This window comes from Rhinopithecus bieti, unplaced genomic scaffold, assembly GCF_001698545.2.
Source record: "Rhinopithecus bieti isolate Rb0 unplaced genomic scaffold, ASM169854v2 scaffold_42745, whole genome shotgun sequence".
Classification (NCBI taxonomy): Eukaryota; Metazoa; Chordata; class Mammalia; order Primates; family Cercopithecidae; genus Rhinopithecus; species Rhinopithecus bieti.
The window spans coordinates 4,120,095-4,147,685 of record NW_016819184.1 but is presented as its reverse complement, the minus strand read 5'-3'; the positions used below and the strand labels follow the sequence as shown (position 1 = coordinate 4,147,685).

Sequence of the window (27,591 nt, the reverse complement as noted above, 5' to 3'; positions counted from 1 at the left end):
GTGGCCATCCGAAAAGTTTATTTACACATGTGTATGTCATCACATATTTATTTCACAAAGATCTGAATGCTTTTGACCTTATAAAATCATAAAAGCACTTAAAAAATTAAATAGTAGTGCTGGATCAGAAAACGTATGCTTTTAGGATGTCTGATGAAATACCAATATTAAAATCCATCAAAATCTTCTGGGAGGATTAGGACTCCAGTGAAGAAATAACCTTTTGTCAATAGTGAACCTTACCTTGGGCTTCTTTTCAAAACTCTGTATATCTTCGCTCAGGGAGAAATGTTAAAGTGTTCCATATCTCTTTATAGCATCGTGGAAAGCGTCTGAAACTTGAGACCACCACAGCTTCTTTACGCACATATGATATTTGGTTATTTGAAAAACCATCAAGACAAGATGGAACATAGTCACATGCCCAGAGATTAAAATTTCTTGAAACATGTTGCCTCTTATCTGGAGCGATCTTCTTACGTCCCATGCCCTGGAGAAGAATTACAAAATTAGAAGGAAAATATTTAAGGTCACATAGTTTTTTGTTTGTTTGTCTGTCTGTCTGTTTGTTTGTTTGTTTTGAAACAGAGTCTTTGTCTGTCGCCCAGGCTGGAGTTAAGTGGCACGATCTCAGCTCCCTGCAACCTCTGCCTCCCGGGTTCAAGCAATTCTCACGCCTTAGCCTGCTGAGTAGCTGGAACTACAGGTGGATGCCACCACGCCTGGCTAAGTTTTTGTATATTTAGTAGAGACAGGGTTTTGCCATGTTGCCCAGGTTGGTCTTGAACTCCTAAGCTCAGGCAATCTGCCCACCTCAGCCTCCCAAAGTGCTAGGATTACAGGCGTGAGCCACCGTGCCCAGCCTCAGTCACATAGTTCTGAGGTCTTTCTTAAAATCAGTTACTTGACATGTATACGTTGAAATGCACCCTATGACGACTGTCTCGAGGTCTCCTTACCAACCTGTTGAAGGTTATGAATTGACAGTCACAAAACCCTGGCAGGGTTCTGTTACTGTCCTCACAGTCTTCTGGTTTCCTTCACCCCAACACCCCCGACCCTCCCTGCTCCCCAGTACTCAGTGGGACCAATGATGACTCCTTCTCTGAAAAGTCTGAGGAGGCCTAATTCTTTCCCATCCCTAAGGGCTCCCCTGAAGGACCCAGCACCTTTGGGTACTGGCCCACAGGCTTCCTCATTGACTCTCAGCACCTTACATGTGAACCTAACAATTACTGTGTACTCAAAATTGTACATTCTGTTTGATCACAACTAGATGAAAACCAAGAACAAAAACACTACACTGACATGAATGACTGAGAGGAAATGGATGTTACATGACATAGACTTCACATCAGTAAAGTGAGGTTTCTGTGATGAAGGGTCAGTGTCAGATTCGCGGCAGGGGATGCAAGGCACATTTCAATTAGAGTAATTTGAGGACAGTCTATAAAGGGACTATCTACATATGTGTGGGTATGTGTAGGGACACCCCGAGGGGCTGTGCAATGGCTCCAGGACTGAGAGGACTGGGGAGGAAAGTACTCCACATAGATCAGCCCCCGGAACCAGAGTGGGGAGAAGAGGAGGAGAGTGGCACTGGAGGAACAAGTGTATGACGTGGGGCACAAGGTCCAAGTCAGCTTCTAAAGAATGACTTGAGGATACTCCAGCAAATTGAAAAACAAGCAAAAGAAAAGGCATGATGAAAGTCGGGGAAAGAGCTGCAAGGAAAGTAGCAAGTAAAATTTATGGATGAAATCTAAATGCTTGCTAATAATGTGACTATGAAATGTATTGAATTGCACAAATTCACAAAATGAAAAGGAGGGAGGGAAACAGAAAGACAGACAGAAAAGAATTTGCAACTGAAATTCCAGGATTTCAACTTGATTAGGGAAATCAGGGCGAGGTCTTTGAGCTCCCAGCTGAAGTCCAGGAATGGCACCTACAGAACTTGGAGGAATACGACCTGGCCACCAACACAGCAGCCCTGAAGCAGGAAGTGAGATAAAGCATGCTGGAAGACTTACCTTATTCTTGGCGAAAAGCTATAGTTATTAATTTTTATACATAGAGTAATATAGTGTTAACATAATTATTAAATATTTATACTTGAGGGCAAGTACTCATAGAATATCAATAGAAGTCAGAGTGAGCGAATAAACTCAATCAGTCCAGCAAAGTCATGAGAAGAAGAAAAAAAGAAATAAAATATAAGCATAATAAATAGGAAACATAAAAGTGAGATGGCAGAAATAAAACCAAAAGCATAAATTGTCATAATAATGTGAATGGGCTAAATTCTCACATAAAGAAATAGATTCTTGGATTTTTTTTTTAAAAACTATGCTGCATTCTACTTATCATAGAAGACAAATGCAAAGCAAAGTGACTACAAATTATGGAGACAAAGGAATGGGCCATAACATAAAGAACAAACATTAGCAAAAAGAGAATAATAGTGACAATGCTAGTATCATAACGTAGATAGAATTTATGGCTGAAAGCATTAACGCATATAAAGAGAAACACTTTATATTGATAAATGGCAAAAGCCATCATGAAAATAAAACAACAAAAATTTTTGATGCAGAAAGATATGGTATTAAACTACATAGGCAAAAAAGCTTTAGAAACTCAAGAATATCTTAGAAACAGAAATTGACAGATCAATACAAAAATTAAGACAAGCATGACAAAGATTTAAATAATTCACAGTCCTAAATTAATAAATACAAAAAACTTTGTAGCCAACAAATATGGGGGAATATATATTATTTGTAAACAGCCATGACACACTTGTTAAAGTTAATCACATACTAGACAACAAAGATAATCTCATATTTCAAAAAGTGAAAGTCTTAGATTATACTCTTTGAAATTTACCATAACCCATAAAACTAGATATTAGCAATGAATAGATTATTTCTAAAATTTTAACCATATAGATAATTCAAAACATTCTTCCAATTTTTTAGGAAAAGGGAACTTAAAATTAAAGCATAGGCTATTTGAAAGCAAATAATAATGAGACCTTAATTGGAAAACCTTTGGGATGTAGTCAAACCAATAATCTTAAAGACTACTTATAGTTTTAATAAATTATTAACAAAACAATTGCAAGTATGTGAACCAAACATTCAACTGAAATAAAATTTTAAAGGAACAACAAAGTAAGGCTACTTTGAGAGATGTTATACCAGTACATTTGAAATGAATTAGGTAAGTTTTAGGCAAATATATATCAGCAAAATCTACCCAAGAAGAGGTAGAAAGTTTGAATAGATTAATAATCAAGAACAAAAGAAAAGTAATAAAAAACTTACTCTAAAAAATATATCAAACCCAAGTTATTTCATAGGCAAATTCTGTCTAACCTTCATTAAACTGAAAATCCAAATGTTATATAAGCTATTCCAGAACACAGAGAACATTGGAAAGCTTCCGAGGCTTTCTAGAAGACCATCATAACCTTAGCAAAATGCAAGTGGTACAATCCTGTTTATATCATTAACAAATATACATTTATGTCTGTACATTTGCATGTGAATTGGAAAAATTCTCAGATTTTGCCCACAAAACCATTACTAGCAGTGAATCATCAAGGTCAGATTGTGAGGAGGGAAAATAAGGGTGTGAATTTATTTTAATTTTATACAATTCTGAATTATTTCAGTTTTAAAGGACATATGTTGCTTTGGTTATTTGAAAAACAATATTAAGCACTCCATTTACAGAAGCGGGCGAAGTGGGTATTCTGGTTCTGTTTTCAACATTGTGCCAGAAGAAAACCAGATTTTTTGGGTTAAGGCACTTCTATTTAGTTAAGACATTGTAGTCTAGAAGAAAGAGGGATTTGGGGCAAGTTGTTTAACTTTACTGGATCTCAATTTGCTCATCTCTAAATTGAGATGATAAGTGTAATGAGCCTGTAGGATTGTTGTGAAGATTGAATACAATAATATGAGATGTTGGTATATGGCAGATGCTTTCTAAATGGTGGGCCATTAATAACATCTTCATCATCATGGACTTTCAGCTTCCATGAGGATTTGCAGATATCACTTGATACAGCTTTCTACCTAATAGGTTTCCCTGTGCTGTGCAGTCTGGTAGCCCCGAGCCATATGTAGCCACTGAGCACTTGAAATGTGAGTTGTCTAAGTTGAGATGTTATGTAAGTGTAAAATACCACCTAGATTTTAAAGACTCGGTTTGGAAGGAGGAATATAAAATATCTCATTAATTTTTTATATTGATTACATGTTGAATGGACAATTTGGAATTATTGGGCTAAATAAATTATTTTTGTTTGCTTGAGATAGGATCTCACTCTGACACCCAGGCTGGAGTGCAGCGTTCGTGATCACACCTCACTGCAGCCTTGAACTCCTGGGCTCAGGTGAACCTCTTGCCTCAATCTTCTGAGTAGCTGGGACAATAGGCATGCACCACCACACCTGGCTAATTTTTTAATGTTTTGTAGACACGGGGTCTTACTAGGTAGCCCAGACTGGTCTCAAGCTCCTGACCTCAAATGATCCTCCCATCTCAGCCTCCCAAAGTGCTGGGATTTCAGGGGTCAGCCACTGCTCCCAGCCAATAAAATATGTTATTAAAGTAAATTTCACCTGTTTCTTTGTACTTAATGTAACCACTAAAACATTTAAAATTATGCATACAGTTTGCACTACATTGCTATCACATAGTGCTGTGTTAACCACCATTGTGTCAGACTTCATGTTCTCCAGTGAAGGAGAACTCACCACCTGCCGAGAAAAGGCAACTCCAGTCACGAGGAAATCCTTCCTTCTATTACGTAAGCTCCTCCTACTTCTGACTTTTCCTTGTGGATCCTGGCTCTGCTATCCAGAGACATGCATAGCAGTCCCTCCTTCCCACGGCAGATCCTCACAAGAAAGCTCGCAAAAGAGACAATTTATGGGAAGGCACTTGGAGAAGGATGAAGCGCACATACACCTAGGCAGAACACTGGTGTCGATCTTGAAAGCGGTGTGGAATTCTGAGAGCTTCCAACATTTTTTTAAATCTGTTATGAGTCTTGTTTAAGACCTCGCTTTGTTTTGACCTTGTTCCAGTTTTGAGGCCAGTCCTCTATCTTGAACACACCCCAGAAAATCAAGATCCCTTGTTTTGTTCCCTGTTTTATTAATAAATTGGAAAGAAATACTCACCGAGTCAAGGTAGCATCCAGAGTTCTCCAATCTGTGCCGATTGTCATGCACGGAGAAGGGGAACTGGTTATTCACTGCTTGCTGGAAAAGTGGGATGGAAGAGAAAGGGTACACATTAGAACCCTGCTTGCTTTCAGAACTGGGATCGGGTGATGTGGAAGGAAGATGGATGAGGTAAAGTGGCCTCTAAGAAAGACAATGAAACCTGGCCCCCGAGATGGAGCAGACACAGGACCGGGAGGATATCCACGTGCTCGCCAGCCCGGGGCTTTGAAACCCCACCTTATTTCCAGCTTCCTGAAAGTCATAAAAATTCTCTTTCAAAACACCTTATTTGGAGGCAAGGATGGAAAAGCGGATAAGCTCACAGAGCCAAAAGCTGGGAAGGACTTTTGAGGCTGTGTAGACCAACTCTGTCATCTGGCCAGTAGGAGTCCCAGGAGATGAGAGCCCTGGCCCAAGGCCTCACTGCGGGGGGGACCCTGGCAGGTATGAAATGGACCCTTGCTTCTCCTTCGTGCCACTGCAGGGCCTTGAAGTAGCTCAGGAATTGACCGGGGAGGCAGGAGGTGCATGTTAATGAGCTGTGGGCAGGAAGGATGTTGCTTCCTGTTCATGGAGGAGTCTGACTTGATTGTCCATAGCAGGAGGTCGTTCCTGCTGGAGAGCACCAGGGTACGGGGTGGGGATACTACCAACCCTTAGGGTCCAAGGAGAGTAAATGCGCAGTTTCTTACAAGGAAGAATTGCTTGGCCCAACGTGCCAGCCTTGCTGCCCCCAGGGAGGTCCACAGGAGCACATGGCTGTGGCCAGTGTTCAGGACTCACCTTCTCCCGGACTTTGTATATGGGTGGCAGCTTCCCCTCTACTTGCCGAGGCGAGTGTGGACTCTGGGGCTCTTTTAACGTAGCACTGGTGTTGGATTCTGATGTCTTTTGCATTAGCCCGATGTGAGGGAACTGGAAGAACAGCACACGCCTTGATTAAAACCAGACACATTCGAATCTACAAGCCAAGTATCAGGGCTTCGTCTGTACAGTGATTAAAATGCAATTTGGGTGCTTTTGGCATGCAATGGAAATGGCATAATTTTTGTAATTTTCAAGTATTCTTTCCAAGACAAAAAACATTGTAATGGCCCAGAGCCATCACTGCCGGTTGTTTCAAGTTACAGAGGCCACCCCTGCTGTGCTGGAGCCTGGAAATGTTTCCACAGCCTGGTAAGGAGGGTGTGGTCCTCAGAGAGTGAGCAGACACATTCTGAGAAGACAGAAATGTGTTATTTGAGATCCTTCCTGTGGTCAGGGAGTTCCCAGTACTGAGGACCTAAGAGCCAACCCACGTTTATGGAGATGAGCCAACCTGCAGCAACGTAGGTATGAGGTGGCCCTAAGACCATGGGAAGGGGAGGAACAGAGAGTCCCAAATGATTCTCCGCTGGTAATGTGGGATGGTATAGGGGAGGTAACGTCTAGGAGGGAAAAAGAGGGGATAGAAGGCTGTGAAGCAAGAAAAATGAAGACAATGAGGATTATCTAGAATGTGTCCTTGCAATCTCCCAACAAAAGACTGGGAAGGAAACAGGACTGGGCAGAAGGGGATGGTTCCAACAAGGGCCTCTGTTGACCCGGCTGGGAGCTCTGGACATTGGGTGGCCCCTCAGAGTTGGGGAGAGGGGATCCAGTCTCTGTGCACCAAGCAATGAGGCATTGGATTTATTCCTGGGCTACCCCTAGAAGAGGGGGTGACCCTAGGGAGGCAGCTCTCTTCAGCCAACAGATCTCTAGGTGTGGGCAGTGAGGGCCACCCTCCCAGCAACTGGAGTGATGAGTCTTTCATTCCTGAAGCGGGATGTGGCTGGCTCTTGATGGACAGAGAAACTCACCCCAATTTTATTTGAATGGCACCTCTTAAAAGCCACCCCAACAAAGTGAGCTCTGAAGCAGGACTCTCTAGGAGGAAATGCATGGAAATTAAAAAGACAAGACCCAATTCAATGAAAATTCCCATAAAGGGAGAAGGAAGCATAATGTGGTTGGGTCAGAGGCCAGACATTCAGAGGTCCTGAGTCCAGCCCCAGCTCTCTCTCCTATCTCCTAGGTGAGCCTGATGAGAGAGACTAAACTTTCTCAAGCCTCAGTTTCCCTATCTGTAAAATGGGAGTAATAATACCTACCTGATCTGGCAGATTTGATACAAAGAGGAAATGTATACACTCCAATAGTGTGAATAGTTTGCAAATGTTTTTGGCTAAATAGCAGTCATATTTTCATTATCCATTCGTCCACTGATGAACACTTAGGTTGATTCTATGTCTTTGCTATGGTGAATAGTGCTGCAATAAACATGCAAGTGCAGGTATCCCTCTGATACATTGATTTTTTTCTTAGTAGAGACTCAGTAATAGCATTGCTGGATCAAATGGTACTTTCTCTTTTTAGTGTTTTGAGAAATCTCCATACTATCTTCGACAGTGGCTCTACTAGTTTACATTTCCAGCAAAAGTGTGTAAGAGTTCCCTTTTCTCCCCATCCTTGCCAACATCTGTTATTTTTTGTCTTTTTAGTAATAGCTATTCTGACTGGGATAAGATGATATCTCATTGTGGTTTTTATTTGCATTCCCCTGATGATTAGTTCGGCATGTTTTCATATACCTGTTTCCTATTTGTATGTCTTCTTTTTTAAAATATAAAATTTTGTATGTGTACATAGTAGCTGTATATATTTATGGGGTACATAAGATGCTTTGATACAGGCATACAGTGTGTAATAATCACATCAGGGTAAATGGAGGATCCATCACCTCCAGCATTTATCATTTCTTTGTGTTACAATCCAATTCTACTTTTAGTTTAAAATGTACAATAGATTATTACTGACTATAGTCACCCTGTCGTGCTATCAAATACTAGATCTTATTCATTCTAACTATATTTTTGTTCCATTTTCCATCCCCACTTCCCCCACCGCTACCTTTCCTAGCCTCTGATAACCATCATTCCACTGTCTATGAGTTCAACCTGTTTTAATATCCAGCTTCTACAAAGGAGTGAGAACATGGGAAAAGTTTGTCTTTCTGCGCCTGGCTTACTTAACAACATGTCCTCCGGTTCCATTTACATTGTTGCAAATGACAGAATCTCATTCATTTTTATGACGGACAAGTACTTCATTTTGTATGTGTACCACATGTCTTTATCCATTCATCTATTGATAGACACTTAGGTTACTTCCAAATCTTGGCTGTTGTGAATAGTGCTGCAGTAAACATGGGAGTGCAGATATCTCTTCAGTATACTGATTTCCTTTCTTTTGGGTATATACCTAGCAATGGGATTGCTGAATCACATGGTAGTTTTATTTTTAGTTTTTTGAGGGACCTCTGTACTATTCTCCATAGTGGCTAATATGGTTTGGTTCTGTGTACCCACGCAAATCTCATCTTGAATTAGAATCCCCAAATGTCAGAAGAGGCACCTGGTGGGAGGTGATTGGATCATGGGGGTGGATTTCTCCCTTGCTGTTTTCATGATAATGAGTGAGTTCTCATGAGATCTGATGGTTTAAAAGTGTGGCACATCTCCCTTTTCTCACTGTCTCTCCTGCCGCCATGTAAGATGTGCCTTGCTTCCCTTTCACCTTCTGCCATGATTGTAAGTTTCCTGAGGCCTCCCCAACCATGCAGAACTGTGAATCAATTAAACCTCTTTTCTTTATAAATTACCAGTCTCAGGTAGTTCTTTATAGAATTGTGAAAACAGACCAATACAGTGGCTATCCTAATTTATCTTTCCACCAGCAGTGTACAGGTGTTCTCTTTTCTTGATATCCTCACCAGCATTTGTGATTGCCTGTCTTTAGGATAAAAGCCATTTTAACTGGGGTGAGGTGATATCTCATTGTGGCTTGGACTTACATTTATCTGATGATCAATGATGTTGAGTACCTTTTCATATACCTGTTTGCCATTTGTATGTCTTCTTTTCAGAAATGTCTGTTCATGTCCTTTGCCCACTTTTTAATGGAATTACTTGGTTTTTTGGTTGTGGTGGTGGTGGCTGTTTTGTTTTTGTTTTTTACTGTTGAGTTGTTTGAGTTCCCTGTATATTCTGGATATTAGTCACCTGTCAGATGAATGGTTTGCAAATATTTTCTCCCACTCAACAAATTGTCTGTTTACTCTTTTGATTGTTTCCTTTGCTGTGCAGAAGCTTTTTGATTTAATATAGTTCCATTTGTCTGTTTTCATTTTTGTTGTTTATGCTTTTGAGATCTTAGTCATAAATTTTTTGCCAAAAGCAAAGTTCAGAAGACTTTTCTCTAGGTTTTCTTCTAGTGTTTTTTACAGCTTCAGGTCTTATATTTAAGTCTTCAATTCATTTTGAGTTGATTTTTGTATATGGTGAGAGATAGGGGTCCAGTTTCATTCTTCTGTGTGTGGCTATCCAATTCTTTCAGTATCATTTATTGAACAGAGTGCTACTTCCCTGATATAAGTTCATACTGGCTGTGTCAAAGATCAGTTTTCTGGGTTCTCTATTCTGTTCCATTGGTTTGTGTGTCTAATTTTATAAAAATGCCATGCTGTTTTGGTTACTATAGTCTTGTAATAAGTGATGCCTCCAGCTTTGTTCATTTTGCTCAGGATTCCTTTGGTTATTCTGGCTCTTTTTTATTCCATATGAATTTTAAGATTGTTTTTCTAATTCTGTGAAGAATGACATTGATATTTTGATAGAGTTTGCATTGAACCTGTAGATTGCTTTGAGCAATATGGTCATTTTAATGATATGTCTTCCAACCCAGGAGCATAAGATGTTTTTCCATTTGTTTGTGTCATCTTTAATTTCTTTCATCAGTGTTTTATAGTTTTCTTATAAAGATATTTTACCTCCCTGGTTAGATTTATTCTTATATATTTTTGTATATATAAATGAAATTGCCTTCTTGATTTCCTTCTTAGTTAGGTCATTGCTGATATATATAAAAGCTACTGCTTTTTGTATGTTGATTTTGTATCCTGCAACTTTACTGAATATATTTATCAAATTTAAGTGGGTTTTTTTTTTGGTAGAGTCTTTAGGTTTTTCTAGATATAATATCATATCATCAGCAGAAAGAGACAGTTTCACTTCTTCTTTTCGAATTTGGATGCCTTTTATTTCTTTCTTTTGACTGATTGTTCTGGCTAGGACTTCTAGTACTATGTTGAGTAGGAATGGTGAAAGTGAGAATCCTTGTCTTGTTCCAGTTCTGAGAGCAAAGGCTTTCAACTTCATTCAGTATGATGTTAGCTGTGGGTTGGTTGTATATGGTCTTTATTATTTTGACTTATGTTCCTTCTATGCCTAGTTTGTTAAGAGTGTTTATCGTAAAGGGATGTTGAATTTTATCAAATGCTTTTTCTATGTCTATTGAGATAATCATATGGTTTTTGTCCTTCATTTTGTTGGTGTGATGTGTTATGTTTTTTGATTTGTGTGTATTGGAGCATCCTTGCGTCCCTAGTATAAATCCCACTTGATCACAGTATATTGTCTTTTTGATGTGCTATTGCATTTAGTTTGCTGGTATTTTGTTGAGAAATTTTGTATTTATGTTCATCGGGGATATTGGCTGTAGTTTTCTCCCTGCACCATGCCCCTGGCCTTAAATAGCTGTTTATTGGCAGTGTGCTGGAAAGGGTGATGGAGTTAGCATTGACAGACGACATCACACACCACTGTCACGAGGGAGGCAAGAACACAGGCAAGCCAACCTGGAGCCCTGAGGAGGAGGCCCCCTCTTCAAGAGAGTGGGGCAGGGAGCGGGGCCTGGAGTGTTAGGGACAGCCTGGGAACACCTCTGCTTGATAGACGTGGTTAGAGATGAAGGCGTGGTTAGAGATGAAGAGGGCCTGACTGCTCGGGGTGTACTTTCCTTGACAGGCCAGGCTGTTGGCCAGGACGCGCTTAGACTTACTTCTCCTGGGCAGCCTTCAGGTTCTCCTTCTTCCCACCCCAGGCTTTCAGGGCAGAGGACTGCAGGGCTCGGCTGTAGGAGAAGGTCACAGGGGGCACTTGTTAATAGCATTGAGATTGATGGATGCCTCTTCCTCACTTTGGCCTCCAGACAGGAAGGTGATCCCAGGGACGGGGCGGGGGATGGGCACTGTGGGACACAGCACTGTGACAGTCGCCATGGCAATCTCCCAGTGAGAAAACTTGTGGGTGCAGGCATGGCCTGGGATGACCATGTTGGGGTTCAGCAAGGTGCCTTCCAGTTAGATATGTTGACCACTCAGAGCCTTGTAGACAGCAGTCAGCACCTTCTTGGTCACATGCTGGCAGCACTTCAAGTCATGGTCCCCATCGGTGAGGATCTCAGGCTCTGCAATGGGCACAATGCCATTCTGCTAGCAGATGCTGGCATAATGGGCCAGGACGTTGGCATTTGCCATGATGGCAAGGACTGAGGGAGTGTGTTCCCCAATCTTCAGAACACAATGCTACTTGGCAAAGTCAGCTCCATCCTTCTTGTACTGGGCACAGCACTCAGATAGCCCATACAACTCTTGGGTGGTGGTCTCACCATTTGTCCCTGCCAGGGGGACCATGCCCTTGTCTACCTTGATGCCCAAAACACCGCCCTTGGATATGATAACTTGGGGGAAAGGACACCCATCATCCTTCTTCTGATAGAGTGTCTCATGGAAAAGGATGACGCCCCCAGTGCAGGGGTTCATGCAGTCGTCAGCTGTCAGCAGCAGCTGACGGTAGAAGTGCCAGTTCTCTTCAGTGCTCTCGGTGCCAAGGGACTGCAGCCGCTTGGCAATGCTCCCAGGGACTCATCTACAGCCAGGATGTCCTTGCCCAGTGCCATGACGCGGTACGCGATGTCAGACAGCTCCTTCTTCTGCTCCAGGGTCAATGCTGGATATTAGTAAGGCATGGTGCTGGTGGTGGCAAGTTCCAGTTCTTCAGAGGAAATTTCTTCCTTGGAAATCCAGACGGAGGCCCTTGGTTGTCAAGAGAAATAAATCTTTGACCAGGAATCTCCTAAAATAACCAAGAGTCTGTGGACGGAGTGTGGTTGGGGCACCCCTGCATACCCTGTAGTTGTCTTTTTTTGTTGTGCCTATCTCTGACTTTGGTATCAGTGTGATGCTGATTGACCTCATAGAATGAATTAGGAAGAATTCCCTCCTTTTTAATATTTTGAAATAGTTTCAAGACAATTGGTATTTGGTTTTTGTTTGGTAAAATTCAGCTGTGAATCCAACCAGTTCTGGACTTTTCTCTGTTGGAAGATTTTTTTTTTTTTTTTTTTTTTTTTTTTTTTTTTTTTTTTTTTTTTTTTTAGTTACTGATTCAGTCTCACTATTCAGTATTGCTCTGTTCAGATTTTCATTCCTTCCTGATTCAATCTTGGTAAGTTGCATGCTTTCAGGAATTTATTTATTTCCTCTGGGCTTCCCAGTTTGTCAGCATATAGTTGTTCTCAGTAGTCTCCAGTGATCTTTTATATTTCTGTGGTCTTATTTGTAATGTCTCCTCTTTCATTTCTGATTTTGTTTTTTTGGGTTTTCTCTCTTGTGGCTAGTCTAGCAAGGAGTTTATCAATTTTGTTTTTCTTTTTAAAAGAATCAACTTTTAATTTCATTGATCCTTTGTATTTTCTTTTAGTCTCTGTTTCATTTAGTTCTGGCTCTGGTCTTTATTATTTATTTTCTTCTGCTAACGCTGGGTTTGGTTTATTCTTGCTTTTCTAGTTCCTTGGGGTACATTGTTGATAGTTAATTTATGTAATCTTTTTACCATTTTTGATGTAGGTGTTTATTGCTATAAATTTTCCTCTGCTTGGCAGGGCACGGTGGCTCATGCCTGTAATCCCAGAACTTTGAGAGGCTAAGGTGGGTGGATCACCTGAGGTCAGGAGTTCAAGACCAGCCTGGCCAACATGGTGAAACCCCATCTCTACTAAAAATACAAAAGTTGTGAGGTGCAGTGGCTCACGCCTGTAATCCCAACACTTTGGGAGGCCAAGGCAGGTGGATCACGAGGTCAAGAGATCGAGTCCATCTTGGCCAACATGATGAAACTCTGTCTCTACTAAAAATACAAAAATTAGCTTGGTGTGGTGGCACGCACCTGTAGTCCCATCCACTCAGGAGGCTGAGGCAGGAGAATCACTTGAACCCGGGAAATGGAGGTTGCAATGAGCAGAGATTGCACCACTACACTCCAGCCTGGCAACAGAGTGAGACTCCATCTCAAAAAAATAAAAATAAATAAATACAAAACTTAGCTGGGCATGGTGGCAGGCACCTGTAATCCCAGCTACTCGGGAGGCTGAGGCAGGAGAATCTCTTGAACTTGGGAAGCAGAGGTTGCAGTGAGCCAAGATCATGCCAATGCACTCTAGCCTGGGCAACAAGAGTGAAACTCTGTCTCAAAAAAAAAAAAAAAAAATTCTTCTGCTCTTGCTCTATCCCAAAGGTTTGGGTATGTAGAGTTTCCATTTTCATTTGTTTTAAGAATTTTAAAAATTTTTATCTTTTTAAAATTTATTTAATTTTATTTTAAGTTCCGGGATACAAGTGGAGGACAGGCAGGCTTGTTACATAGGTAAACGTGTGCCATGGTGGTTTGCTGCACCTATCAACTCATCACCTAGGTATTAAGCCCTGCATGCATTAGCTATTTTTCCTGATGCTCTCTCTCTCCCACCCCCAATACAGGCCCCAGTGTGTGTTGTTTCCTTCCCCATGTCCATGTGTTCTCATTTTTCAGCTCCCATTTATAAGTGAGAACATGTTAGTGTTCGGTTTTCTGTTCCTGTATTAGTTTGCAGAAGATAATGGACTCCAGCTCCATCCAGGTCCCTGCAAAGGACATGATCTCATTCCTTTTTATGGCTGCATAATATTCTGTGGTGTACATGTACATTTTCTTTATCCAGTCTGTCACTGATGGACGTTTGGGTTGACTCCATGTCTTTGCTATTGTGAATAGTGCTGCAAGAACATATGCATGCATGTATCTTTTTAATAGAATGATTTCTATTCCTTTGGGTATATACCCAGTAACAGGATTGCTGGATCAAGTGGTATTTCTGGTTCTAGGTCTTTGAGGAATCACCCACTGTCTTCCACAATGGTTGAACTAATTTACATTCCCATTCCCACCAACAGTGTAAAAGCATTCCTATTTCTCCATAGCCTCACTAGCAAATGTTGTTTCTTGACTTTTTAATAATTGCCGTTCTGACTGGCATCAGATAGTATCTCATTGTGGTTTTGATTTGCATTTCTCTAATGATTAGTGATGCTGAGCTTTTTTTCATATGTTTGTTGGCCACATAAATGTCTTCTTTTGGCAAGTATCTGTTCGTGTCCCTTGCCCACTTTTTAATGGTTTTTTTTTTCTTGTAACTTTGTTTAAATTCATTGCAGATTCTGGTTATTAGACCTTTATCAGATGGATAGATTGCAAAAAAATTCTCTCATTCTGTAGGTTGCCTGTTCATTCCGATGATAGTTTATTTTGGTGTGCAGAAGTTCTTTAGTTTAATTAGATCTCATTTGTCAAGTTTTGCTTTTGTTGCAATTGCTTTTGACATTTTAATCATGCAATATTTGTTTGCCCTTTCCTATGTCCTGAATGGTGTTGCCTACATTTTCTTCTAGGGTTTTCATAGTTTTGGGTTTTATATTTCAGTCTTTAATCCATCTTGAGTTAATTGTTTTATAAGGAAGGGGTCCAGTTTCAATTTTTTGCATATTACTAGCCAGTTCTCCCAGCACCATTTATTAAATAGGGAATACTTTTCCCATTGCTTGTTTTTTTCAGGTTTGTTGAAGATCAGTGGGTTGTAGATGTGCAGTCTTTTTTCCAAGCTATCTTTTTTGTTCCATTGGTCTATGTGTCTGTTTTTGTACTAGTATCATGCTGTTTTGGTTACTCTAGCCTTGTAGTATAGTTTGAAGTCGGGTAGCATGATGCCTCCAGTTTTGTTCTGAGACTATGGGGTTTTCTAAATATGGGATCATGTCATCTGCAGACAGTTTGACTTCCTCTCTTCCTATTTGAATACACTTTATTTCTTTCTCTTGCCTGATTGCCGTGTCCAGAACTTCCAAATACTATGTTGAATAGGAATGGTGAGAGGGGGCATCCTTGTCTTGTGCTGGTTTTCAAGGGGAATGCTTCCAGTTTTTGCCCATCCAGTATGACATTCACTGTGGGTTTGTCATAAATGGCTCTTATAATTTTGATGTATGTTCCACCAGTACCTAGTTTATTGAGTTTTTAACATGAAAGGATGTTGAATTTTATTAAAGGTCTTTTCTGTGTCTATTGAGATAATCGTGTGTTTTTTGTCTTTAGTTCTGTTCATGTGATGAATTACATTTATTGATTTGCATACATTGAACCAGCCTTGCATCCTGGGGATGAAGCTGACTTGATCATGGTGGATAAAGCTTTTTGATGTGCTGCTGGATTCAGTTTGCCAGTATTTTATTGAGCATTTTTGCATGGATGTTCATCATGGATATTGGCTTTAAGTTTTCTTTTTTTATTGTATCTCTGCCAGGTTTTGGTATCAGGATGATGTTGGCCTCATGAGTTAAGAAGAAGTACCTCCTTTTCAATTATTTGGAATAGTTTCAGGAGAGAAATGATACCAGCTCTTTTTTGTACCTCTGGTAGAATTCAGCTGTAAATCCATCTGGTCCTGGGCTTTGTATAGTTGGTAGGCTATTAATTACTGTTTCAATCTCAGAACTGTTATTGGTCTATTCAGGGATTCAACTTCTTCCTGATTTAATGTTGGGAGAGTGTATGTGTCCAGGAATTCATCCATTTCTTCTAGATTTTCTAGTTTATTTTCATAGAGGTATTTATAATATTCTCTGATGGTTGGTTATATTTCTGTGGGGTCAGTGGTCATGTCCCCTTTATCATATTTCATTGTGTCTATTTGATTCTTCTCTCTTTTCTTCTTTATTAGTCTAGCTAGTGGTCTATTTTATTAATTTTTTCAAAAAAAACCACCTGCTGGCTTCACTGATTTTTTGAAACATTTTTTGTATCTCTGTCTCCTTCAGTTTCACTCTGATCTTGGTAATTTCTTGTCTTCTGCTAGCTTTGGGGTTCATGTGCTCTTAGTTCTCCAGTTCTTTTAGTTGTGATGTTAGGGTGTCAATTTGAGATCTTTCTAGCTTTTTGAGGTGGGCATTTGGTGCTATAAATTTCCTTCTTAACACTGTTTTAGCTGTGTCCCGGAGATTCTGGTACATTGTCTCTTCGTTCTCACTGATTTCAAAGAACTACTTGATTTCTGCCTTAATTTTATTATTTTTCCCAGAGTCATTCAAGAGCAAATTGTTCAAATTCTATGTAGTTGTGTGGTTTTGAGTGAGTTTCTTGATCTTGAGTTATAATTCGACTGCACTGTGGTCTGAAAGACAGTTTGTTATTATTTCAATTCTTTTGCATTTGCTGAGGAGTGTTTACTTCCCATTATGTGATCAGTTTTAGAGTAAATGCCATGTGGTACTGAGAAGAATGTATATTCTGCTGTTTTTGGGTGGAGACTTCTGTAGATATCTATCAGGTTCCCTTGATCCAGAGCTGAGTTTGAGTCTTCAATATTCTCATTAATTTTCTGTCTCAGTGATCTAATATTGACAGTGGGGTGTTAAGGCCTCCCAGTATTATTGTGTGGGAGTCTAAGTCTCTTTGTAGGTCTCCAAGAACTTGTTTTATGAATCTCAGTGCTCCTGTATTGGGTGCATGTATTTTTAGATTAGCTCTTCTTGTTGAATTGATCCCTTTACCATTATTTAATGCCCTTCTTTGTCTTTTCTGATCTTTGTTGGTTTAAAGTCTGTTTTTTCCAGAAACTAGGATCACATCTCCTGTTTTATTCTGATTTCCATTTGGTAAAATTTTCTTCATCCCTTTATTTTGAGGCTATGTGTGTCTTTGCACATGAGATGGGTCTCTTGAATACAGCACACCAGTGGGTCTTGATTCTTTATCCAGCTTTCCATTCTGTGTCTTTTAATTGAGGCATTTAGCCCATTTACATTTAAGGTTAATGTTATCTATTAATGTGATCCCGTCATCATGATGCTAGCGGGTTATTTTTGCAGACTTGTTGATGTAGTTGCTTTATAGTGTCATTGGTCTTTGTACTTCAGTGGCTGGTAATGGTTTTTCCTTTTCATATGCAGTATTTCCTTCAGGAGCTCTTGCAAGGTAGGCCTGGTGGTGGTGAATTCTCTCCGCATTTGCTTGTCTGAAAAGGATTTTATTTTTCCTTCACTTATGAAGCTTAGTTTAGCAAGGTATGAAATTCTGAGTTGGAAATTTTTTGCTTTAAGAATGTTGAGGCTGGGCATGGTGGCTTATGCCTGTAATTCCAGCACTTTGGGAGGCCAAAGTGGGCTGATCACCTGAGGTCAGGAGTTCAAGACCAGCCTGGTCAACATGGTGAAACCCCATGTCTAATATAAATACAAAATTAGCTGGGCATGGTGTCAGGTGCCTGTAATCCCAGCTACTCAGGAGGCTGAGGTAGGAGAATCAATTGAACCCAGGAAGTGGAGGTGGCAGTGAGCCAAGATCACACCATTACACTCCAGCCTGGGCAACAAGAGAGAGACTCTGTCTCAAAAAAAAAAAAAAAAAAAGTTGAGTATTGACCCCCAGTCTCTTCTGGCTTATAGGGTTTCTGCTGAAAGGTCTTCTGTTAGTCTGATGGGCTTCCATTTGTAAGTGACCTGGCCTTTCTGGCTGCCCTTAACATTTTTTCCTTCATTTCCACATTGGAGAATCTGATGATTATGTGTGTTGGGGTTGATCTTCTTGTGGAATATCTTACTGGGGCTCTCTGGGTTTCCTGAATTTGAATCTTGGCTTGTCTTTTTAGGCTGGGGAAATTCTGGATGATATCCTGAAGTATGTTTTCCAACTTGGTTCTGTTCTCTCTTTCTCTTTCAGGTACCCCAATCAGTCATAGGTTTGGTCTTTTTACATAATCCCACATTTCTCAGAGGTTTTGTTCATTCCTTTTCATTATTTTTCTCTATTCTTGTCTGCCTGTCTTATTTCACCAAGACAGTCTTCAAGCTCTGAACTTCTTTCCTCTTCTTGGTCTATTTGGTTATTGATACTTGTGGTTGCATTGTGAAGTTTTCATGTTGAGTTTTTCAGCTCCATCAGGTCATTTATGTTTCTCTCTAAACTGATTATTCTGATCAACAGCTCCTGTAATGTTTTATCATGGTTCTTAGTTTCTTTGCATTGTATTAGAACATGATCCTTTAGCTCAGTGAAGTTTGTTATTACTCACCTTCTGAAGCCTACTTCTATGAATTCATCCATCTCAGCTTCTGCCCAGTTCTGTGCCCTTGGTGGAGAGGTGTTGCGATAATTTAGAGGAGAAAAGGCACTCTGACTTTTTGAGTTTTCAGCATTTTTTTCATTAATTCTTTCTCATTTTGTGAGTTTTCTAGCTTCAATCTTTGAGACTGCTGACCTTTGGATGGAATTTTTATGGGGACTTTTGTTGAGGCTATTGTTGTTGTTGCATTCTGTTTGTCTTTCCTTTAACAGTCAGGCCCATCTTCCATAGGACTGCTGCAGTTTGCTGGGGGCCCATTCCAGACCCTATTCACCTGGGTCCCTCCAGCACCTGGAATTATCACCAGTGGAGGCTGAAGAACAGCAAAGGTGGCAGCCTGCTCCTTTCTTTGGGATCTCTGTCCCAGAGGGGCACTGACCTGATGCGAGCAGGAACACTCCTGTATAACCTGACTGAGGGTTCCCACCCACTCAGGAGGCATGGGATCCAGGGCTCTGCTTAATGAAGCATTCTCGCTGCCCCTTGGCAAAGGGGATGCATTGGGTTGGGGGAATCTCTGCTCGTCCAGATTGCCTGGGTTCCTCAGAGCCAGCAGGGGAGAAGACTAAGTCTGCTGATCTAGGGAGACCATAACCACCCCTCCCCACAGGGGCTCAGTCCCAGGGAGATAAAAGTTTTGTCCCTAAACCCCTGGCTGGAGCTGCTGAAATTCATGCAGGGAGGCCTCATCCAGTGAAGAGGGATGGGCCAGGGTCCAGCTTGAAGAGGCAGTCTGGCCACGATCTGCCACACCTGCTATGCTGTGCTATGGGGAATTCCTCCTGGGTCCAAATGGTCCAGTCTCTCCAGCACCAGCAGGGTAAAAATGGCAGACTGGAGCTACAGTGATGGCAGCCACCCCTCCCCCTGGGAGCTCAGTTGTCTTAGCAGGCAGCCACAGTGATGACAGCTGCCCCTCTCCTGGGGAGTTCAGTCGTCTTAGGCAGCAGGCACCCACGGTGATGATGGCCACCTCTCCCCACTGGGTAGTCTTAGGCAGTCCCCACCAAGTGGCTGCTGAGAATCTGCACAGCTCTGTGCTTGGGACCCGAGGCCCTGGTGGCGTGGGCTCATGAGGGGGATCTCCTGATCCATGTGTTGCACAGATCTATGGAAAAAGCATGGTTTCCCAGGCAGGGCAGGATGATCACTCACCACCCTTCTTGGCTGGGGGTGGGAACTCCACCCCATGTGGCTCCCAGGTGGGCCAACACACCACCCTACTTTTCCTTGCTTTCTGTGGGTCATGCCAATGACCTAGTCAGTCTCAAAGACAGGATCAGGATACCTCAGTCGCCAGTGCAGGATTCATTCACCATTTTCATTCTTCTCAGTGGGAACCTCCAACCACAGCTGTTTCTAGTTGGCCATCTTGGCCCCTCCCACCTAATTTTATCTAAATTTCTTCGTTGACCCAATGGTCATTCAGGAGCATGTTGTTTAATTTCTATGTATTTGCATAGTTTCCAAAGTTCATCCTGGTATTGATTTCTAGTTTTATTCTATTGTGGTCTGAGAAGACACGTGATGATTTTAATTTTTTTAAACTGTTGAGACTGGTTTTGTGACCTGACATATGGTCTATCCTGGAGAATGTTCATACGCTGATGAAAATAATGTATATTCTCCAGTTGTTTGATAGAAAGAACTGTAAATGCCTGTTGGGTCCATTTGGCCTAAAGTTCAGTTTAAATCTAGTGTTTCTTTGTCGACTTTCTTTCTAGATTATCTATCTAATGCTGGGATTAGCGAATTGAAGACCTCCACTGTTATTGCATTGCAGTCCATTTATTTGGGTCTTATAATATTTGCCTCATGAATGTGGGTGCTCCAGTGTGGGATAGCCATATATTTAGAACTGTTATATCCTCTTGCTGGATTGATCCACTTATCATTATAATGACCTTCTTTGTATTTCTTTTTTTATTGTTCTTGACATACAGACTGTTTTATCTAAGTGTAGCTACTGCTGTGCACTTTTGTTTTCCATTTGCATGGAATATATTTTTATCATGACTTTATTTTCAGTCTATATGTCTTCACTGGTAAAGTGAGTTTCTTGTCAGCAGCATATAGTTGGATCTTTTTTTAAATTCCATTCAGCCAGCCATTCTATATCTTTTAAATGGATAATTTAATGTCTCTGTTCAAAGTTATTATTGATATGTGAGGCTTTGTTCCTATCATATTATTAAATGGTTTTCTTATTCTTTACATCTTCTTTCTTCCTTTCTTTTTATCTTACTGATTGTCATTGTGATTTGGTGGATTTCTTTAGTGGTACGATTTGAATCCTTTCTCTTCCTCCTTTGTATGATTGTTTTACTAGTGAGTTTTATACTTTTGTATGTTCTTATGATGGCAAATATTGTCCTTTCACTTCCAGGGATCCTTGAGCATTTCTCAAAAGGTCAATCTAGTGGTAAAAAAGTCCCTCCCTCAGCATTTGCTTGTCTGGGAAAGACTATTTCTCCTTCAGTTGTAAAGGAGGTTTTTGCTGGAAATAGCATCTTGACTGGCAGTTTTTTCTTTCAGCGTTTTGAATATACCATCCCATTGTCTTATGACCTGTGAGGTTTCTGCTGAGAAACCTAATGTTAGTCTGATGGAGTTTCCTTTATTTATGACTAATGCTTTTCCTTTGCTTTTTAAAAAATTTGCTCTTTATCTTTGACTTTAGATAGTCTGACTATAATGTTTCATGGAGAAGACCTTTTTGTATTGTATCTGCCTGGGGACTGTTGAATTTCTTGTACTAGAATGTTTAAATCTCTTTCTAGACTTAGGAAGTTTTTATCTATTATTGTGTTAAACAGGTTTTCTAATCCTTTCTTTGTCTCTTTTCTCTGGAGGATACTAATAACTTAAATGTTTGATCTCTTTATGTTATCCAAAATGTAACAAAGACCTTGCTTATACTTTTCAATTCTTTTTTATTTATTTTTGTCTGACTGGATTATTTCAAAAGACCTGTCTTCAAGTTCTGAGATTCTTCTGCCTGATCAAATCTATTGTTGAAACTTTCAAATGTATTTTGTATTTCCTTCCATGAGTTCTTCAATTTCAGAAGTTCTATTTGGTTCTCTTTTTTTCTAAATATCTGTCTCCTTGGCAAATTTATCATGCATATACCAAATTATTTTTCTGATTTCTTTGTACTATTTTTCAGAATTCTCTTGTATCTCACCAAGCTTCTTTAAAATGAATATTTTCTCTCTCTTTTTTTTTCCTTTTTTATTTTGAGACAGAGTCTCACTCTATTGCTTAGGCTAAAGTGCAGTGGTGCGATCTTGGCTCACTGCAACCTCTGCCACCTGGACTCAATTGATCCTTCTGCCTCAGCCTCCCAAGTAGGTGGGATTACAGACATGTGCCATCATGCCCAGCTAATTTTTGTATTGCTAGTAGAGATGGGGTTTTGCCATGTTGGCCAGGCTGGTCTTGAACTCCTGACGTCAAGTAATCTGCCCACCTCAGCCTCCCAAAGTGCTGGGATTACAGGCATGAGCCACTGCACCCAGCCCCTAAAATGAGTATTTTCAATTCTTTATCTGGGATTTGGGAAATTTCTTTTTGATTAAGATCTATTGCTGGTGAATTATTTTGTCTCTTGGAAGTGTATTTCCCTGCTTTTTCATGTTTATTCTGTCCTTACATTGCTATCTGCACATCTGGTATAACAGTCTCTTCTTCCTAATTTTAAATTTACTTTCATAAGGGAGGACATTTTCCTGAAGATGTTTCTATGGTTTCAGTTAGGTAGGGTACTTTGGCTTCGATTCTGCATGCATGTAGTCATGTAGGCTCTATATGATTTCTTTGTCTGTAACCACAATGATTGGTACCTGTGATTTCCTCAGTGGGTTACAGTGTGGTTAACAAGAGAGGCTGTGATGAAGTTGTGCTGGGGACTGAGACGCCAGGTAGGTCAGTCTTCAGGCCCCAGTGGTGGCAGCAGTTAGCTGAGCATGTCTATCTTTGTGCTTCAGAGTAGTATAAGCTGGCGCCTGTTTTGGCAGTTCCTGGTGGGCCAATTCTTGGGCCTCCAGGTGGCTTGCTTGGATACCAGTAGTGGCAGCAGTGAACCAGGCAGGTGGGTGGGTTCTCAGGCCCCTAGGCAGCTGGTGTGGCATGGGTGATGGCAGTAGCAGTGGCAGGATGATTTTTTGGGTCCTGAGTGGTGTGCATTGATGTTGGCAGTGGTTGTGATGGGTTGGGCAGGCCAGTCTCTAGGACTGCAGGTGATGCTTTTATATAGGAACCAGCTGAGATGGTAGTGGCCAGGAGTTTAGGCCCAATCTGAATTCCCTGGGAGGAGTGTACTCAAGGTGGTGGATGGGTTGGGCAAGCCTAAGGACCTGAGGCCATGTGTTCTGTCATGGAAGAGGAGCCAAAGCCAGGCTGGGTGGGCTTGCGCTCAGTCCCCCGAAATACGACAGCAGGCACCAGCCATCGTGAGCGGTAGCGGGCCCCAGGTGGAGTGCTCAGCTGAGAGGTGGTAGCAGCTGTGCTGAGGCCCTGTCACTGGAGGGAGGGGTTGTCTTTGGTGGCCACAGCCTGGGCTGGTGGATGGGGAACACACATCCCTCTTATGCTCCAGTCCTGCCAGGGTTTGCCCTCTAACCTTGGCAGTAGTCCATGCCTAGCTTGCCCCCCTTGGCTCTGGCTACAGGAGCACCCCCCAAAGCTGACAACTTAGTCCCAGTGTCAGTCTGTGCTGTGCTTACATCCCAGTCTCCTGGCAGTGCTCACTTCACAGCACCAGCAGCTGCAGCTGCAGCCTGTGCTTCACTTGCTTCTTAGCCTCAACTGTGGAAATCCTCTCAGCTCACTCCTCAGTCCCAATAGCAACGGCCCAAGTTTCCTTAATGCCTCAGTCCAGATGCTGCTGGGCCCCAGGACAGTGTGCAGTCTGCCAAAAGCTAGGTTTGAAAATGGCACCTTGCTATAGCAGCTTGGGTCTCAGAAAGAAACCCAGCACGACCTTCCTCCCTAGAGGAGTTCCATCCCACAGTCTCTGGGAGACTGTCTATGTTAGTTTCAGGGATGAAGGGGTCGAGAAGTTCTCTGTGGCCAGAATTACACATTTCCACAGTGGGCATGTGGGCTGCCGGAAGTCTCTCACTTACCCTTTCCACATGTTGGGAAGTCACTCCTGGCTCCCAGCCGATCCCGGCCAGGCAGACTGCCTTTTTCCCTTCTCTTTCCCCACTTACAGTGTTTCCTGTCACTTCTCTGTTGAATTCCAGCGTTCTGTCTTGGATAACGTATTTGAAGTGTGACTGCCTGTACACTATTTTGGTTCTTCTAAGTAGGGGAGGCGGGCACGCAATGCTTCTAGTCAGCCATCTTGACACCCCTCCCCTGCCTTATTATTTTACAGTAGCTTTTGGTTGCTTTCTTCTCTGCTTCCTGTCACATCCCCCAACCCCAGATAACAATATTAACAACTAAGCACTCATACGATCACATACAAACTCCTATACCTGTGAGAAGATTTACACTGTTTTACAAAAATCAGATTATATCATACATACTACTTTGCACCTTGCTTTCCTCTCTTAACAATATATTCTAGAAATGTGTTCAAAGTCAACCTATATCTTTCTCATTCATCCTATCTTCTATTTTTAAAATATTTTCCAAAGAAATCTTTTTAGAGGTAAATATAAATAATACAAAGGGCCTTCGGGCTCTGAACCTTTTCCTTCACCCTTCCAACAGGCTGACTGAGTCAACACTTCGCTCTGGGAAGCTGTGGAAAATCAGGCTGGTGGTTGGGAGGCTGTTCTAACATCAAGAATGATGTCTCTCACCAGTTAAATGACAACTGACTTGGGTTCATTTGTATTCAGCAAGTCTGTAGACTAAATCACTGTAAAAAATGGCTCTAGCATTTTAATTTCACTCTTTTAAAATATATATTTAATGGCTATAACATGATAGCTGTGAAATAAACCCTTCTGTTAGATATTGTAACCGTGAAATATAGCTTTTTAACTAGTTGGCGATGAAATTTTTGCTGCGTTCAATCACTCAATGACTGAAATATTAAATAGGAAGGGGCAAGTGTGTGGAAAAAGTCTTTCCTACCTGGCAATAGCCAGATTACAACCATCAAGGTCAACTGCAAATTGACTGTCATCTCTAATGTGGCAATTACTGTCCTCCCAAATGGGCTGCTGCTGACTCAAAGCCAACAATTTCTTTAATTTTTCCTTCCTCATCTACAAGTTACTTTGGGAAACTTCATGATCAGCACTATTCTTTTCATGCTCTTAGGTGCTGACAGCAGAAAGGATTTTTGCCAAATGCTCAAGCCAAGCTTTGGGGAGCAGTGCCCTTCTACCTAAAACCCAGGGACTGGGCTACGTTTCTGGGCTCTTGACAGAAGGATGAAATAAAATTTCTACCTATGAAATGTTGATTCTCACTTTCCCCCCTACTTCAGAACTCAAGTTCTTCATTCAGAGCAGCCATGTGCTTGGTGAAAATAAAAACCTCCTCAGACTCCCTTGCAGCTAAATTGGCCATGTGACACAGTGAGATGAAAGCAGAGATCTAGGGAGCAGGCTCCGGGGAAAGCAGGAAAGTATTGTTTTCCTGATAAAAAGGGGCAGACTTAGGTGACAGCTGCCTTCCATCTTTTTGTCCTTTGACCTTCCTCTTATTTTCCTGTCTGAGTTGTGGACTCACTGTCTGGAGCTGGAGTCACCCCACACTAAGGATGGCAAAACAGAACACTGAAAAGGCAGCTGCTGGTGACTCCCTTGAGCAGCTGTACCAGCCTGGGATGGCCAACTGCTAGGTTTCATTGTTACTTAAATATAAATCCCTATTTGGTTAAGACACTATAGTCACTTTATTCAGCCTTTTATAAAATTCAGTCTAACAATTCTGATACATAGGTAATAGCTAGAGGGCAAGCTACTTAGTCTGAGCGACTTACACTTTTCTCTTCATGGGAATTTAGCTTTATGGAGTTGATATTAGTTCCCATTTTACTTTGGCTGCCAGGGAACTCAGAGTCAAATGTGGTGCCCAAATATCTACCATATAATCCTAGAAATATACCCAATATTATGCCTATGTTATATGTGTTCTCAGACTCAGCCTCTTCTCCTTCTAAAGTACTTATAAAACTGGTTATAACTTTCTATTTGCTCTATACTGTATTATTTTATTGCGTACATATTCCATGCTTTAAATTTTTGTGGAATGAAACAAAGTATACACTTGTGTGTATACACATATATGTACACTTATATACAAAGTGTATATATGTTAAGTGGTTTCTATGTGCTCACTCATTGTACTGAGCACTTGTTAATGAATCATGAATCCCTCACTATGGTCTTCTATCCTTGGTACATTATGCTCCCATTTTACAGACAAAGAAACTGAGACTTAGAAAGACTAAGCTGCTTAGCCAAGCTTACATCCAAGTGGGTAGATCAGGTTTTTAAAGCCTTCAGACCCAAATTTGCTGAAGTGTTTTCTGTTATTCTTTGAAACAAATTAAAATGTAACAATTTTTTACCTATTGCTACCCTAAAAGAAGTTGGCATCAGATTTTCTCTGATTATGTCTCTCATTGCAAGTCTACATCTGTGATTTCCCCTTAACATTCTTTTTGTCAATAAATTGTAGAAATTAGAAATGGGACAGGCTTGTCAGCCATGAAATATACATGTTTAAGAGCAAAGGAGAGAAGTGCTTGGCCGACAAGGCTAAGACCTCACACTAGTGACCCTAATGTTTCTTGAAGATGGTGGAAGAGTGACAGATCCCACAGGCGCTGTAAGTGACATCAGAAGAGCAAGGGCTGGGGGGAGAGCGTGAAGCTGGAAAGGGAAAGTTTTCAAGAGATGAAGATGAGTAAATGATGCGTTCTCAGACTCTTCTCATTTCATAGGCAGGAGGGGCTAAAGGAATCGGATTGGGAGCCAACAAGAATTTGTTTAGAGGTTTCTAGTACAATATAATTACTTCAACAAATATTTATTGAGTGCCTCCTATGATCCAGATCCTGTTCTAGGCACTGGGGATACATCAGTGACTAAAATAGACAAAAATCCCACCTCCATGAAGCTTATATTCTAGCAAGGGGAGAAAAATAACATAGATAAGAGAATACGTTCTGTAGTACGTTAGAAAATAGATGTTAAGGGGCCGGGCGCGGTGGCTCAAGCCTGTAATCCCAGCACTTTGGGAGGCCGAGACGGGTGGATCGCGAGGTCAGGAGATCGAGACCAACCTAGCTAACACAGTGAAACCCCGTCTCTACTAAAAAATACAAAAAACTAGCCGGGCGAGTTGGCGGGCGCCTGTACTCCCAGCTACTTGGGAGGCTGAGGCAGGAGAATGGCGTAAACCCGGGAGGCGGAGCTTGCAATGAGCTGAGATCCGGCCACTGCACTCCAGCCTGGGCGACAGAGCGAGACTCCGTCTTAAAAAAAAAAAAAAAAAAAGAAAAAAAGAAAATAGATGTTAAGGAAGAAAGAAAAAGTAGAGTGGGAATTACTGCTTAGGAGACATTCACAAGGTTCCAGCATGCTGAGCAGTTTACCTGCATTATTTCATTCAATCTTCGCAAGAATGTTAGGGGATTCCCATTTCACAGATGAAGAAACTGAGGTTGAGTAAAGTGAAGTGATTTGTCAAAGGTCATGCTTCAGTAATAGCAGAAGCAGGATCTGAACTCCTCAGACCGTTGACTACACCCATGTAGCATGAGAAAGGCATCAGGGGCCACCATCTTCCTTACCCATCTCCCATCCTTGTCTGAAGGTGGGTTGAAGCGTCGTCCTTTAGTCATTCTCTTCAGGAAGCTGAATGTGGCTGAGGTTGGCTGCCTCACCTCTCTATACGCTCTACGTGTCTGGGAAGCTGCTTTATAAACTTCATAAGTTCTACACGTCTGGGAATTTGCTCCTCCTCCTCGTTCCTGATCTTTACTTCTCAGCCTCTACCAGGAGGGGAAGGTGTGGGTGCCCAT

The 27,591-nt window shown here is 41.4% G+C and overlaps 1 protein-coding gene and 1 pseudogene across 1 annotated transcript; both read right to left on the bottom strand.

Moving 5' to 3' along the window:
- Positions 1 to 27,591, bottom strand: TEX36 (testis expressed 36). Its single transcript, XM_017858616.1, has 4 exons — positions 27,361 to 27,591; positions 6,027 to 6,158; positions 5,199 to 5,279; positions 1 to 490 (listed from the first exon to the last, which is right to left on the bottom strand). The coding sequence occupies exons 1-4, from the start codon at positions 27,409 to 27,411 to the stop codon at positions 257 to 259; spliced, it is 498 nt and encodes a 165-aa protein (XP_017714105.1). The 5' UTR covers positions 27,412 to 27,591; the 3' UTR covers positions 1 to 256.
- Positions 11,023 to 12,146, bottom strand: LOC108519535 (fructose-bisphosphate aldolase A pseudogene; annotated as a pseudogene).